Consider the following 15744-nt stretch of genomic DNA (forward strand, 5'->3'; position numbering starts at 1 on the left):
ACACAGCCCCATGATGCTCAAGTTTGGCCTGGCTACACTCATGACAGAGGGCGGCCAGACATAAGAACATAAAAACGGCCATACTGGGTCAGACCAATGGTCCATCTAGCCCAGTATCCTCTCTCTGACAGTGGCCAGTGCCAGATGCTTTAGAGGGAATGAACAGAACTAGGCAATTTTGAGTGATTCATCCCCAGGTCTCTTCTCCCAGCTTCTGGAAGTTGGAGGTTTAGGGACACCCAGAGCATACAGTTGCACCCCTGATCATCTTGGCTAACAGCCATTGATGGACCTAGCCACCATGCACTCCTTTAATTCTTTTTTGATCCCAGTGATACTTTTGGCCTTCACAGCACCCTATGGCAATGAGTTCCATAGGTTGACTTGTATTTTGTGAAGAAGTACTTCCTTTTGTTTGTTCTAAACCAGCTCCCTATTAGTTTATCAGGTGACACCTAGTTCTTGTGTTATGTGAAGGGGTAAATAACACTTCATTATTCACTTTCTGCATACTATTGTGATTTTATAGACCTCCTGCAGTGGTCCTGGGGACCACCAGAATAGTGGTCCTGGGGGCGGTGGCCTCTGGCAGCTGGTGCCACTGGCCCCAGGGTCCCCCCAGAGCAGCAGCCTCCCAGCGGCACCCCCGAGCAGTGCCCCCTGCAGAGTGCCCAGACCTCTCCAGCAGCTCTCCCAGGGGCTCCCCAGAGCAGCGGGGGCCCCCAGCTAAGATTTATTCAGGGGTATTTATAGTACAAGTCATAGACAGGTCACCAGGCTGTGAATTTTTGTTTATTGTCTGTGACCTGTCCATTACTTTTATTAAAAACATGACTAAATCATAGCCTTCGCCATTGGCCGTCGAGCCTATCAGAGGTGGTTGATGCTCAGGGAGAACTACGTGTGCACTGAGGACTCAGCCTCACTGCCACAGAATTCAGGCATTTGTGGAAGTAAGGCTCAGACCCCTAGCAGAGGCCAGGCTAAAAGGGAAGATTGAGGAATGCTAAATGGACTGACCCTGCAAGAAGTAGCCCTGACCAAAGGGAGGAACCTGATCACTGGGTCAGGCTGAAGAGGAGGCCAAGACCCCTGAAGAGAGGAATATGCCTCACCTGAAGGACCCACTGCTCCAGAAGCGAGCCAGCTCACAGTGACCAGTGCCAGTACTTTGAAAGTGGACAAGAAGGGCATTTCAGGTGAGAGTGTCCCTTTATGGACTGCATCTATGGACAGGCATGAACAGCAGGCCCCAGAGCCCAGAAACGGGGCCTGGCCAAGCTACTACTACCAGTATGGGTCAACAGCACCCAAGGGATGGGCCTACTGGATTACAGATGCAGCCAGACTATTGTCCAGACAAGTCTGGTGGAGTTTTCAGACACGGCGGTGGCTCCTATCTACCTCCAATGCATTCACAGTGATGCGCTGCCCTACCCAGTGGCCAAGGTATGATTAGAAGTGAAGGGCCACACTGAAATGTGCTGAGTTGGCCTTGCAACCACCCTCGCCTACCCTGTAATATTGGGGTGAGACTGAAGGTGATTGGGGAGATCCTACAGCAGCAGAGCAGCAACCACCCCACTGAAACTAACCCAGGCCCATCAGTGAGGGGGCTCATGGGCTGAGAGGAGACAGAAGATCTGGGTGAAGGCCTCTCAGACCAGACAAGGACACCAGATCAATGCCCCACTAGCCAAGGGCTTTAGATGAGGTAAGCCACAACTGGCTATCAGAAAACAGATTTTGCTCGCCTTCATGTGTTATATTTAAATGGGACTTCAGTTTGAATATTCCTCACTAGCTCCTACCGTACTTTACCAACATCTTTCCTATCCTCTTTACTAGTATATAGAGTTCCCCCTTTAATATATGTATCCTTAAGGGATGTCTCTGCCTGAACTGTGTGCTCCTCCACAGCTATTGGCTTTCCCTCAGCCCTTAGTTTTAAAAATCCCCTACACCCTTTTTACCTGTACATGCCAGCAATCAGGTTCCATTTTGGTTTAGATGGAGCTCCTCCTTCCTGTATAGGTTCCTCCTTTCCCAAAAGATTCCCCAGTTCCTAATAAACCTAAAACCCTCTTCCCTGCACTATCATCTCGTTCATGCATTGAGACCCTGCACACACCTGTTTTCCTGGTCCTGCAGATGGAACTGGAAGCATTTCAGAGAAAGCTAGCATTGAGGTCCTGGACTTCCATTTCTTACCTACCAGTCTAAATTTGGCCTCCAGGACATCTCACCTATCTTTCCCTATGTCATTGGTACCTACATGTACCACACCACTGGATCTTCTCCAGTACTACAAAAAAGTCTGTCTAGATGACTCATGAGATCTGCAACCTTCACATCTGGCAGACAATTTACCATGTGATTCTCCTTATCACAAACCCAACTATCTAGATTTCTAATAATTGAACCCCCACTATTATTTCCTAGCTCTTCCTAGTAACTGGGGTTCCTGTCCCAGAAGGGGTACCCTCAATGCAAGAGGATGCCATGACATCATCTGGAAGGAGGTTCCCAACTATGGGATTGTTTCCTTCTGCTCCAGCTAGTTGTCCTCCTTCCCTGAGACTTTCATCCTCCTCAACAGCACAGAGGCTGCTAAATTCAGGGTGGGACCATTATATTGTGTCCCTGAAAGTCTCATCTGTGGACCATGAACTGCTAGCATCATATGCACACACATGACACCTGTCCACAAGGCAGGTAATTCATAGATTCATAGATTCTAGGACTGGAAGGGACCTCGAGAGGTCATCGAGTCCAGTCCCCTACCCACATGGCAGGACCAAATACTGTCTAGACCATCCCTGATAGACATTTATCTAACCTACTCTTAAATATCTCCAGAGATGGAGATTCCACAACCTCCCTAGGCAATTTATTCCAGTGTTTAAAAACCCTGACAGTTAGGAACTTTTTTCCTAATGTCCAACCTAGACCTCCCTTGCTGCAGTTTAAGCCCATTGCTTCTTGTTCTATCCTTAGAGGCTAAGGTGAACAAGTTTTCTCCCTCCTCCTTATGACACCCTTTTAGATACCTGAAAACTGCTATCATGTCCCCTCTCCGTCTTCTCTTTTCCAAACTAAACAAACCCAATTCTTTCAGCCTTCCTTCATAGGTCATGTTCTCAAGACCTTTAATCATTCTTGTTGCTCTTCTCTGGACCCTTTCCAGTTTCTCCATCTTTCTTGAAATGCGGTGCCCAGAACTGGACACAATACTCCAGCTGAGGACTAACCAGAGCAGAGTAGAGCGGAAGAATGACTTCTCGTGTCTTGCTCACAACACACCTGTTAATACATCCCAGAATCATGTTTGCTTTTTTTGCAACAGCATCACACCGTTGACTCATATTTAAGCTTGTGGACCACTATAACCCCTAGATCCCTTTCTGCCGTACTCCTTCCTAGACAGTCTCTTCCCATTCTGTATGTGTGAAACTGATTATTTCTTCCTAAGTGGAGCACTTTGCATTTGTCTTTGTTAAACTTCATCCTGTTTAACTCAGACCATTTCTCCAATTTGTCCAGATCAATTTGTCCTCCAAAGCAGTTGCAATCCCTCCCAGTTTGGTATCATCTGAAAACTTAATAAGCGTACTTTCCATGCCAATATCTAAGTCATTAATGAAGATATTGAACAGAGCCGGTCCCAAAACAGACCCCTGCGGAACCCCACTCGTTATGCCTTTCCAGCAGGATTGGGAACCATTAATAACAACTCTCTGAGTACGGTTATCCAGCCAGTTATGCATCCACCTATAGTAGCCCCGTCTAAATTGTATTTGCCTAGTTTATCAATAAGAATATCATGCGAGACCGTATCAAATGCCTTACTAAAGTCTAGGTATACCACATCCACAGCTTCTCCCTTATCCACAAGACTCGTTATCCTAAGAAAGCTATCAGATTGGTTTGACATGATTTGTTCTTTACAAATCCATGCTGGCTGTTCCCTATCACCTTACCACCTTCCAAGTGTTTGCAGATGATTTCCTTAATTACTTGCTCCATTATCTTTCCTGGCACAGAAGTTAAACTAACTGGTCTGTAGTTTCCTGGGTTGATTTTATTTCCCTTTTTATAGATGGGCACTATATTTGCCCTTTTTCAGTCTTCTGGAATCTCTCCCATCTCCCATAATTTTCCAAAGATAATAGCTAGAGGCTCAGATACCTCCTGTATTAGCTCCTTGAGTATTCTAGGATGCATTTCATCAGGCCCTGGTGACTTGCAGGCATCTAACTTTTCTAAGTGATTTTTAACTTGTTCTTTTTTTATTTTATCTGCTAAATCTATCCCCTTCCCATTAGCATTCACTATGTTAGGCATTCCTTCAGACTTCTCGGTGAAGACCGAAACAAAGAAGTCATTAAGCATCTCTGCCATGTCCAAGTTTCCTGTTACTGTTTCTCCCTCTTCACTAAGCAGTGGGCCTACCCTGTCTTTGGTCCTCTTGCTTCTAATGTATTGATAAAAAGTCTTCTTGTTTCCCTTTATTCCTGTAGCTAGTTTGAGCTCATTTTGTCCCTTTGCCTTTCTAATCTTGCCCCTGCATTCCTGTGTTGTTTGCCTATATTCATCCTTTGTAATCTGTCCTAGTTTCCATTTTTTATATGACTCCTTTTTATTTTTTAGATCATGCAAGATCTCGTGGTTAAGCCAAGGTGGTCTTTTGCCACATTTTCTATCTTTCCTAACCAGCGGAATAGCTTGCTTTTGGGCCCTTAATAGTGTCCCTTTGAAAAATTGCCAACTCTCCTCAGTTGTTTTTCCCCTCAGTCTTGATTCCCATGGGACCTTACCTATCAGCTCTCTGAGCTTACCAAAATCTGCCTTCCTGAAATCCATTGTCTCTATTTTGCTGTTCTCCCTTCTACCCTTCCTTAGAATTGCAAACTCTATGATTTCATGATCACTTTCATCCAAGCTGCCTTCTACTTTCAAATTCTCAATGAGTTCCTCCCTATTTGTTAAAATCAAGTCTAGAACAGCTTCCCCTCTAATTGCTTTTTCAACCTTCTGAAATAAAAAGTTGTCTGCAATGCAGTCCAAGAATTTGTTGGATAGTCTGTGCCCCGCTGTGTTATTTTCCCAACATATATCCGGATAGTTGAAGTCCCCCATCACCACCAAATCTTGGGCTTTGGATGATTTTTTTAGTTGTTTAGAAAAAGCCTCATCCACCTGGTTAGGTGGCCTGTAGTAGACTCCTAGCATGACATCACCCTTGTTTTTTACCCCTTTTAGCCTAACCCAGAGACTCTCAACACGTCCATCTCCTATGTCCATCTCTACCTCAGTCCAAGTGTGTACATTTTTAATATATAAGGCAACATCTCCTCCCTTTTCCCCCTGTCTATCCTTCCTGAGCAAGCTGTACCCATCCACACCAACATTCCAATCATGTGTATTATCCCACCAAGTTTCAGTGATGCCAACAATGTCATAGTAATTGGACCAAATCAAACCAAATGTGAATGGGTACATGTGACGTGGTACATAGGCTCACAGCATTGCAACTGTTTCTTTTTTCTTGGTGGTTCTGAAAAGCACCCCATCCTAAACATTTTTGATTACCTTAAAGATAAACCAAACAAGGAAGAATCTACCTTATTTGTTGGTAGCATGAAATAATAAAATTCACATCACATTTGTAAAGAGCCTTTTTGCCTGTGTAAAATTTGTGAAATTGTTAGCCCTGTTGCCATGAACTGCTTAACTTTTCTTTAAAGGGAATGCATGGCTTGAGGGGGGGCGAGGAGGAGGGAGCGGACTCATGATTTAGATAGCTTCCCTTTCACTGGCTTCAAAGGTGTCATGCATCCTCAAAGCTCTGTTTAGCACTTTTTAAAAAAAGGTTTCATTTGAATGGTGTTATGTGGCCTGCATTTTATTTCTGCATGTGGTTTCTTGGATAAATAATTGATGCTAGTGGATGTTATGCTACTACAAAAGTGGAATAATGAACTGTGGTACTGAATACAGTTGATGACAAAGTACAGGTTTTTTTATAAGTCTTTACATAATTCTTAGCTTTTTGAGCGACATTCAGAAAGTTCTTATTTTGGGAGCAAACAACTAGCAAGATAAGTAACAACAGAATTCTGCTTCTTTAGCAGTAAATATAGTTGCAGAGCTGAAAACGTCTTACTGTCAAGAAACGGAGCTGTCCAGTACTGACTCAGGGGGGAAAAAAGTATTTGAGAAATAAATAAATAAACACCTGTAACTAGAGTTTCCAAGAAAGGCAAAATAAGAAGACAGGAGAAACTGACATGCCCAATAGCTGGATGTGTGATCTAAACTAAAGTAATTTTTGCAGCCTCTAGTAAGTCTCTCCTCTGAAATGTACTCAATTTGTTTATTACAAGATGTAAACTATTTTCTGCCATGGCTGCAGAAGACACTCGCTTTCAATATATCTTTATGATAAATATGTGGCATATCTGTACACTATATGTTAGTATTTAACCACTTTTAATCAAAACGATGAAACATCATCCAGCAAGGCAGGTGACCAAGCAAGCAGAGGAAGAGATGTTGCCCTGTTCACACCAAGCACAATGCACATGCGGCCTGATTCTTCGCTGTCATTCTCAATGTAAACCAGGGATAAAATCACTGGATTCACTGCAGTAACAGCACTGTAGAAGTTTGGCCCTTCTGGGATACCCAGCGGGTCAGCGGTGAAACAATTGCCCCAGCTCTGTATTCCCCAGCTCTTTCTCTATTTGGTCCATTTGTTCATAGAACACAGTTAAGCATTAAAGATCATAAGGGCAGAAAGTGGGATCCAGCATCGCGTCTCCCGTTTGTGCTCCTGCCAGCCAGCGGCAATTCATTCTACACTGGGCAGAAGGGAGCCCTGGCCCGGTTTAGCCTCCTGATGAAGGGCAAGAGGAGAGGAGGAGTCTGAAACCTTAGGGGACAGACGGGACACCTCAGGAAGAACATCCAGCTGGAGGGCGCCTCATCCCGTCCTGATTCAGAGCCGGGCCCAGTCCATGGGATGTGTGTGTAGGGGAGGGATGCAGCCCAGGGCACTGTCTGGATAGGGGAGTTGGGAGACCGGGGCACTGTCCGCACAGGGAGGGGAGACCGACCCACGCGCTGGGGGCCGGGCAATGGGCTCTGGGGGCCACAGGCAGAGCAAGGGGAGTTCCGCGCGGAAGGGGGGTTCAGGCCACGGGGGAAGGTGCATGTCCCAGCCCCGGCTCCACCTGCCCAGGAGCGCGAGGGCTGACAGCCGGGGCCATCGCATGCACCGGGGGACAGAAGACCCCGGCAATCGGACGCACCGGGGTGGAGGAGGGGACTGACAGCCCAGGGGGGTGGGCGTCGGCTCTCTCCAGGGGGTGCCCAGGGGAAGTCCCGGGAAAGTGCCCTTGCGGCTCCCGAGCTGCAGCGACAGGCGAGGCGAAGCCTCCCAACCCCACGTGGTTCCGGCGGGCGGGGGCGCGGGAGGGAGGCAGGAGCCGAGCAAAGCGGCGGCGGCAGCGGCGGCATCTGCTTTAAAACCGCCCAGCCCGGCGGAGCGCTCGGCACCCCCTGGCCAGGGCGCGGGAGGCGCTGAGCCGGGGCCAGGCTGCAGCACGGACCCGCTCCCTCCGGCCGCAGGCACCCGGGCTGGGGCATGAACTTCCAGCCATGAGCCGCCCCCCGGGTCCCCGCAGCCTGGCCGAGCCCCGCCGCAGCCCCGCCGCGCTGCCCCTGCACATCTGATGCTCGCCCGGCGCCCGCAGCAGCATGGCCCGCCGGAAGATCTCCTCGGAGTCCTTCAGCTCGCTGGGCTCGGACTATCTGGAGACCAGCCCGGAGGAGGAGGGAGAATGTCCCCTGTCCAGGCTCTGCTGGAACGGCAGCCGGAGCCCGCCCGGCCCGCAGGACCCGCTCGCCGCCGCCGCCAGGAGGGCTCCGCGCAGGAGACGGGTCAACCTGGACTCTCTCGGGGAGAGCATCAGCCGCCTGACGGCTCCCACAGTACGTAGCCCGGGCGGGGGCAGGGGACGTGTCGCGCCCCGGGGTTGGCGGCTGCCTGGGGGCGAGAGGCTCCCCCAGCAGATCTCTTGCCTGCCCCTTGGTGGGGGGCGTCAGGCTGGAGCTCAGGACTCCGGGCCCCACATCCCCCCTTCCCCGAATCCTTCCCTGCCTAGACTCCTGTCTCCTCCCCTCCAGCCCCAGCCAGAATCGACCCCTGTTTCCCTTCCCCCCTTGCCCGGACCCTTATATCCTCCCTGCATCCGCATCCTGCCCCTATAGCCCCCCTCTTGCTCATGTCCCGCCCCCCAGAATCTACCTCTATAGCCCCTTTTCCGTCCGGCCCCCTATATCCTCCCCGCGTCCTCCTCGATATGCCCCCGCAATCCTATCCGTATACCCCACTGTGCCTGGACCCCTCTGCCCTTCCTCATGTCCTCCTCGCTGCCCCGAGCGACCCCCGTCTCCTCCCCTATATCCCCCCTGCGCGGGAACCTAAATCTCCCCGACACCCCCACCCTGCCGGGCACTGCACTGGCCTCGCTGCCCGGACCCCCTGGTCTGTCTCCGCCAGCCTGTCCGAGTCCCCGAGCGCGCTGGGCTGTGAGCGCGGATGCTCGGGGGCTGCAGCGCCCGCTCTTGTGCAGCCCTGATGGGTTTCCCGCAGCCGCGGGCCGGGCGTGCTGAGGTGCCTTGTCCCCAGCCCCTTTTGTGCACGCGCCCCCCTGCTTTTGGCTGCTCCTGGAGCCACTTGCGGAGCGCTTCTGCCCGCTGGGCAAGGGGGTCTGCAGGATGGGGGTAGGGTCCCGGCAGTCGCTCACTCTCTCCTCTCGCCCGTATTTCAGTTGTAGACCGTGTCTAACCCAATTCTTGTCCGACCTTTTGAGCACCCTCTGATGCTGCTCTTGGGCAGTGGCCCAATACAGATACTTCTTGGCGGGGGGAAATTCCAGTCCCCCCTTTCCTCTCGCAGGGACCCGGGTCTTCCTTACCCCAGGAGTTTCCCCTCTCTGTTACCAACACAGTGCATGAACCAGTATTGCTAGGAGTGGAGTCCTTGGAGGATCCCTCTGTGTTCTGCCCTACAGAACAGACTTCCCTTGCAACAGGTCGCAACACCTTTGGCCTGGCTGCTCCACTATCTGGAGGGAGGGGCAGCCAGGCCAAATTTCAGTGTCACTGCAACCACCTGCACCAGATCGCAATGCCGCTCACTCCAATGTGGCCCAGCGGGGTGAAATTTCACTGGTGCAACCACGCAGCTGGTGCCCTGCTCTGGACCACTCCAGCAGCAGTTGTTATGATTTAAAAGCATCCCTACATTTAAAAGAGGACCACTGCTTAAAAGTGGTTGGGCCATGGCCCCCCATAGCTTGGTGGCCTATGGAACTTTTAAGTAAGTGCAAAAACCTTTTGGGGTGTGTGCGTGTGTGTGTGTGTGTGGCACATTCCCTTCAAAATTGGTGCCATTGGGGGCATCTCATTTAAATAGGGACTGTGCAGTAAGTAAAATGCCCAGCGCTCCAGGAGCTACTGCTGGGAATCAAGTTTGCTGAGAGGAGAATGAGGAGTTATTAACCTGTGCAAACCACTCAGCATAGATCATTTAAAATGGGCTGTTGCTTATATTCCTTTTCATACCTTTTCTAGTAAGGGGAGGGATATGGAAAATCAACCCAGCTGCAGCTGTTTTACTAGTCATAAAAATAGAGCATTTCCCAAGTAGCATGAACAGAGATTGGGACAGATTCAATGTCTTTGAACTATTACATAGTATAAATAGCAATCAAATATAGAATCATAATTAAAATTGCATACAAGCTGTGTTTACTAGTACATAATAAAATGTTTTTAAATAAAAAAACTGAACTTGTTTTTGGTATAAGCAATGACTTAGTTATTTTGATTAAAATTAATATTTACTTTTGTTGATAAACGTTTAACTTTCTTCCAGTTATCTTAGTTCATACAGATTTTCATATTACTTAGCATAATTGCAGTGCCCCCTTGTCCTGGAGTTTTAGTCTGTTTATTTTAAGCAACTTAAACCAGATTTAAAGAACTCCTATTAGAAATCAAGTGTTTATAACTGGGCTGGGAAATAAAAATACCCTCAGCTATCCTATTAGTCATGTTTGTAATTTCAGCTTGAATTCCCTTCCTGCAAAAAGCCTGTTCAAAATAGTAAACCTACCGTATTTTTTAAAGAAATTATTTAAAAAATGAGTAATAATTACGATTAATAATTGTAACTAACTGCTGATGATGTATTATTGTTTTCTAAAACATTCCTACTTCACCCAAAATGTACATAGTGCTTGCCGTACATATTTTTTCCTGTCCTGAATAGATGTGAACTCCTTTCATGTGTAGGTTTTTTCCCTTATTGAACAGGGTAAAAAGTTTTGAGTGACAGATTTGCCTTGAGTTCTAGCATTCATTGAAATGGGTGCAGTTTGAAGACCTGTCTCTTAAAAATGCTTTGTTGATGATTACTTGAATAATCATGTCTACATCTGAGAATTAAGGAAGAATGTTAAAATACTGTGACCATTAACATTCATTTTGAATTTGGATAGAACCTGCTATATACAATTCTGTTAGTTTGGAAGACTGTAAAATTAATGACACAAACATTTTCAGTGTTAAGTTGTTATATGTAAAATATTTTTTCTCCCATATAAGATATGTCTGAGCTCCATAATCATATATATGAGGATCAGAACATTTCCAGCTGCAGTTGAATATCTGGTTCTTAGAGACATAAATTACTCTAATGTATTAGGTATCAATTTCTAGTTTTAACAACTAGTATGTTCATCTATAATTAGATATCTACTGAATAATGTGGCAATCACTAAGCCTTCTTATATTCTGTTATCCAGCATTGGAAATTATCTATCTGCCTAATATTATATTACTGGGGATGCTTTGCTTGTGATGTACAGTACTCCTTTTTGTTCATTATGACTTGGATTGGGTAGATGGAAGTAGACCAGTTGTTTAACAAGGAAAGCTTAGTGCATTACATAGTTAATAGTTTTGCAGTTTCAGTGTAGAGTTTTCTCTTACATTGATTTTTCCCTCCCCGGGAGGAATCTGATCTTGTAATGCTGAAATTAATAGAAGGCATCCCAGGTGGCCTATCTTGCATTATTATAAAATAATTAAATTATTTAATATAATAGTAATACAGGTGGTATAACTAGAGCAAGTTTTACCCAATATTTAAAATATTCTGAGGTAGCTCAGTATAGTATTTTTATATCTAGTATTACTATTGCTGATAACTTTAGCATTTGTATTTTCGCAGCTTTGACTGTTCCCTTCTGTAGTGGGATGCTGTAAAAGACAGCTACTGTTTTACAGCTTAATTTTAGTTAACCATTGCATTAGTTTGAAGAATAAACAGAATCATAGAATCTAGAGTTGTGGAAGACCTGTTAAATAATCTAGTCCACCTTTCTGCCATTACAGGTTTATTCATTCATGATTGTGCAGGTTGCGTCCAATCTAGTTTTAATGTCCTAAGCAATCAGTCTTCCACTGGTTTCCATAGGAGATAGCTGTTACTGCTGGATTTTTTTAACCTAAAATTTCCCTTTCTTAATTTCATCCAAGCATGTTAGTGCCAGATATATGGTGCCTGATTCTGATTTCACTTACACTGGTTGAAATCAGGAGTAACTCCACAAAGTTAATAAAGTCACACTGGCACAAATGCTATGTAAGTGACAGGAGAATCAGGCCCAATCTGTTCTAGAAATAATTGGTCCAAGATATTATGATTTTATTTTTATTTTTTTTGTTGAAAGTCTTTTCAGTGTTAACACAACAGCACAACTACAGATGTAGTGCTGTGTTCAGCAGAATACCGGTCTTACAGTCTGTCAAGTCACTCTTATGTTTAATACTTTGCACCCAGTTTTCTTCTCCCATACACTGATGTAAATCAGGAGTATTTATACTGAAGTTAATTGAGTTACACTGATATAAAACGTGAGAGGAGGGCAATGTCAATTTAATTCAAGCAGTTAAATCTGAAGGATCACATATATTAGGGAACAACTGGGTGTCTTCATTTCCAAAGTGAATTCCGCAGCACTTTTCTCCCCTGTATTAAATGCTTTCAAAGTTGAAAGACACCACAGATCTTTCAATGTTTGCAGTTAGCCATAGAGTTACGCTCAACATGTTAGTGCCAAGATGGCAAGGGTTCAGACGCAAAGTAGTATCTATTTTGTAGTTTTCACTGAGAGAGAAAAATAATATTTGTGTGTAATGCTGTGGCATGCAGAGCGATCCCTGTTGTGATGTTGTTTCAATCAGGAGGTAGCAGAGGCTACAAAGAATTGATCTGTGAAGGCAAGAATTGAGCATGAGAGCTGAGTGCAAGGGAACATCCAAGGGGCAGAGGAGCAGACAGAGAAGGAGCATCCAAGGGGCAAAGGTGCTGAATGAGAGAGAGCATCCAGGGTGGAAGAGAGAGAGAGAATCTATTGCAGCTTGGAGTGAAAAAGCTGAAATATGAAGAGCACTAGAATGAAAGAAGAGATGAAAGCATAACAAACTATTATGCCCCTCCAAAACAATGCAGTTGTTGGCTCTTGCCAACTCTTGTTAAATATGTAACAGACAGGGTGAGTAGAAAAGTACTTAATTGCCAAAGGAAAACAAAATGCAACTGGAAAGAAATGCATTCATGAACTACATGAGCTATTTTGTGCTAAGATATACAGAAAATTGGCTACTGAATTTTGGATTTGGAAAATTGGATACTGAATCACTTGTAATCTGTCAGATGTGGCTGTCTAGTTGAAGGCTGCCATTGCATAAGTATCACTTTCTGCAGAAGGTAGAAAGATTTGTTTTTTAAACTTACGGTATTTTCAGTGTCTAATTCTGGAGTTTTTCTTCCAAAGAACTGAAAAGACCCAGTTTCTTGGACATTCAGATCACCTGATTGAGCTCGCCTCTAAAATACCCGTTTAAAAAGTTCCCTTTTGAGGATTCTGTCTGGATCAGGTTATTAGAAAACATTTAGGGGCATGATTCTCATTCATCCTACAGCCACTTTATGCTGGTTTTTTTTTTTCATATAAAGGGGCCTTGAAATGGCTGAAAATGTAACTTACTCCTTTAAGGATCTTATACCCTGCCAGAGCGGTGTAAAGTGACTTTGATGTAAATGAAAATAGGGCCATTGTGGCTTAAGGTCCTAAAGATGTCCTAGAATATGTGCCATGTATTTTGGTGCAGGCTGTTGAAAAGTATGGTGGTCTGAAAACCAAGTGTTCAGAGTTAGCTTATCATGGGCCCAATTCTTTTAATTGAAGTAATTGAGAGGAATATTGGGCCCGACTTGCACAGAAAGGTTTCTGCATAGTTTGAAGAAAAGTACGCAGCGCTAAGCAACGTGAGCAGATCTCTATATCCTCCCTGATCTGTGAGCAGGGGAGCAAGTGGAGTGTGCAGAGGGGGCAGACCATCCAGGTGGCATGAGAGAGAGGTGGTCAGGCCTATCCTGCCCAAGCTAACAGTGTGCACAGGGAACATTGTTATCATTTCAAGATACTCCTGTTGCCACCCTGGAGTACTGCTTTACAAGCGTACAGAAGAGCTGACCATAGGGAAAGTAAGAATAGAGGCTATTATGACACCCAGCCACAGCCACAGCTGAAAGAAGCAGGCACTGCAGTCTGAAGGGCTGGGAAGAATGCAGTGCCCAGGGTTTGTTGTGTTGAGCAGTTGAGTGTGAAAGATAATGTTTACTGGGAACCACACTCAGCTGCTCAACACAGCAAGCCCTGGGCACAGTGTTTGCTGGCCATTCACGTTGCACAGTCCGCTCCCTTCGACATATTACATATCACTGAATGGTGCCTAACAAGGCAGCATGTTCATCAGCCCTTGGCTTGCCTTAGCTCTGCTCTCTTGCAACCCTCATCCATGTCTCTGCAAAGTTGTAGGCAACTTTTGTTAACTCTAATGGGAGTTGTGCACCTAAGGGACGTCTTCACTACCCGCCGATCCGGCGGGTAGTAATCGATCTATCGGGGATCGATTTATTGCGTCTCGTCTAGACACGATAAATTGATCCCCGAACATGCTCCCCATCAACTCAGAAACTCCACCAGAGCGAGAGGCGGTAGCAGAGTCGATGGCGGAGCCGTGGCCATCGATCCCGCGCCATGAGGACCCGAGGCAAATCGATCTAAAATACTTCGACTTCAGCTACGCTATTCACGTAGCTGAAGTTGCGTATCTTAGATCCATCTCTCCCTCCCCGCCCAGTGTAGAACAGCCCTAAGTGTCACGTTCATGGACAGAAGAGACTCACTCCCTTTATACCACAAATCAAATATGTTCCACATCTTTAAAGGGTTTACCACTGAAATCAGTGAGGTGGTTCTTTAAGTGTCCAGAAATTTGAAAAAAGGATTGGAAAGGGGAGACATTCATTCAGGGCCTGACCCCACTGTCCTTGAAATCAGTAGGAGCCTTTCTCATTGGACTGGTTCATATTTTCTAAGAGTTGGCAAAAAATTCCAGAAATCCAGCACGTAAGTTGATTTGCACACTTTTTCAACAGGACCTAGTTTGTGAGAAATTAACCGAATGTACGAATGGCCATACTGGGTCAGACCAGTGGTCCATCTAGCCCAATATCTTGTCTTTCGACAGTGGCCAATGCCAGGTGCTTCAAAGGGAATGAACAGAACTGGGTGATTATTGAGTGATCCATCCCCTATCATCTACTCCCAGCTTCTGGCAGGCAGAGGCTTAGGGACACCCAGAGCATGGCATTGCATCCGTGACCATCGTGGCTAATAGCCATCGATGACCCTATCCTCCATGAAACTGGCATAATCACATGTACATCTCTCTCAAATTTAAATTCTATTCCTATTATGCTGCCATATTTATTGCTATGCCTCATTTTAAAAGATTAATTTTGACATTGGGTGATGACATAAATTATGATTAATTATAACTAAAAATGATGATATTATATATTCTTCACTTTCAGCATAGAGTTTTCTGCCTTTAATGGGCTCTGATAAAAGGCAATGGTACTCTAGTTCCATCAAATAAGGGTTTTATAGTATAGAAAATACAATGTATTATTCCACAGGGTACTTTTTACATTTGTAGCAGTTTTCACATTTGCTCCAGTTTGATCTTGACTTATCCAGTGTAGGGCTGAAAATAGAATTAAAATAAGAAAATAATTTGTCACTGATTTGAAAATAAAATACAATGTGCCCACCTAAGGGACATAGGCTCACTCCCCTTCAGGTGTGTAGAGTAACTCCTGTTAGTTCATTGGAAATTAGACATGCATCTAGAGGAAGCTATGTCCTCAAGCATGTAACTGATGTTTTTGGAAAGAAAATTATAGCATTATATAAAACTAAATCTTTTAAAATTTTGGTTTGCTTTTGTTGTCTGAATGGCTTTGTCTGAATTTCCTTCTTGAAATATATACTGTACATGAAATTGCAATCAAACCTGATAAACATTTAAAAATTTAAGATCTCTTCCATTGTTTAATGGCCTGATCCAAAGACCATTGAATTCAGGAGGCATTTTTTTCCATTGACTTCAGTAAGCTTTGAATCCAGCTCTAGATTTACTATTAAATAACCTGATTTCAGAATTGTCTTTTTCTATACAATCCCCATTTCCAACAACATTCAACAAGGACTCTCCTTTAAATTAGTATATAAACTCTTACTTAAGAGTCACAAA

At 45.3% G+C, this 15744-nt stretch overlaps 1 protein-coding gene across 1 annotated transcript in view; it reads left to right on the plus strand.

Moving 5' to 3' along the window:
* The first annotated feature begins 7548 nt into the window (after positions 1 to 7548).
* Positions 7549 to 15744, plus strand: part of GUCY1A2 (guanylate cyclase 1 soluble subunit alpha 2) — a 281924-nt gene continuing 273728 nt past the window's right edge. The window contains exon 1 of the mRNA XM_034758855.1: positions 7549 to 7995. Coding sequence (XP_034614746.1) covers positions 7762 to 7995 — 234 coding nt within the window. The 5' untranslated portion in view covers positions 7549 to 7761. The remainder of the gene's footprint in view (positions 7996 to 15744) is intronic.

This window comes from Trachemys scripta, chromosome 1 (genome assembly GCF_013100865.1).
Source record: "Trachemys scripta elegans isolate TJP31775 chromosome 1, CAS_Tse_1.0, whole genome shotgun sequence".
NCBI classification, from domain to species: Eukaryota; Metazoa; Chordata; order Testudines; family Emydidae; genus Trachemys; species Trachemys scripta.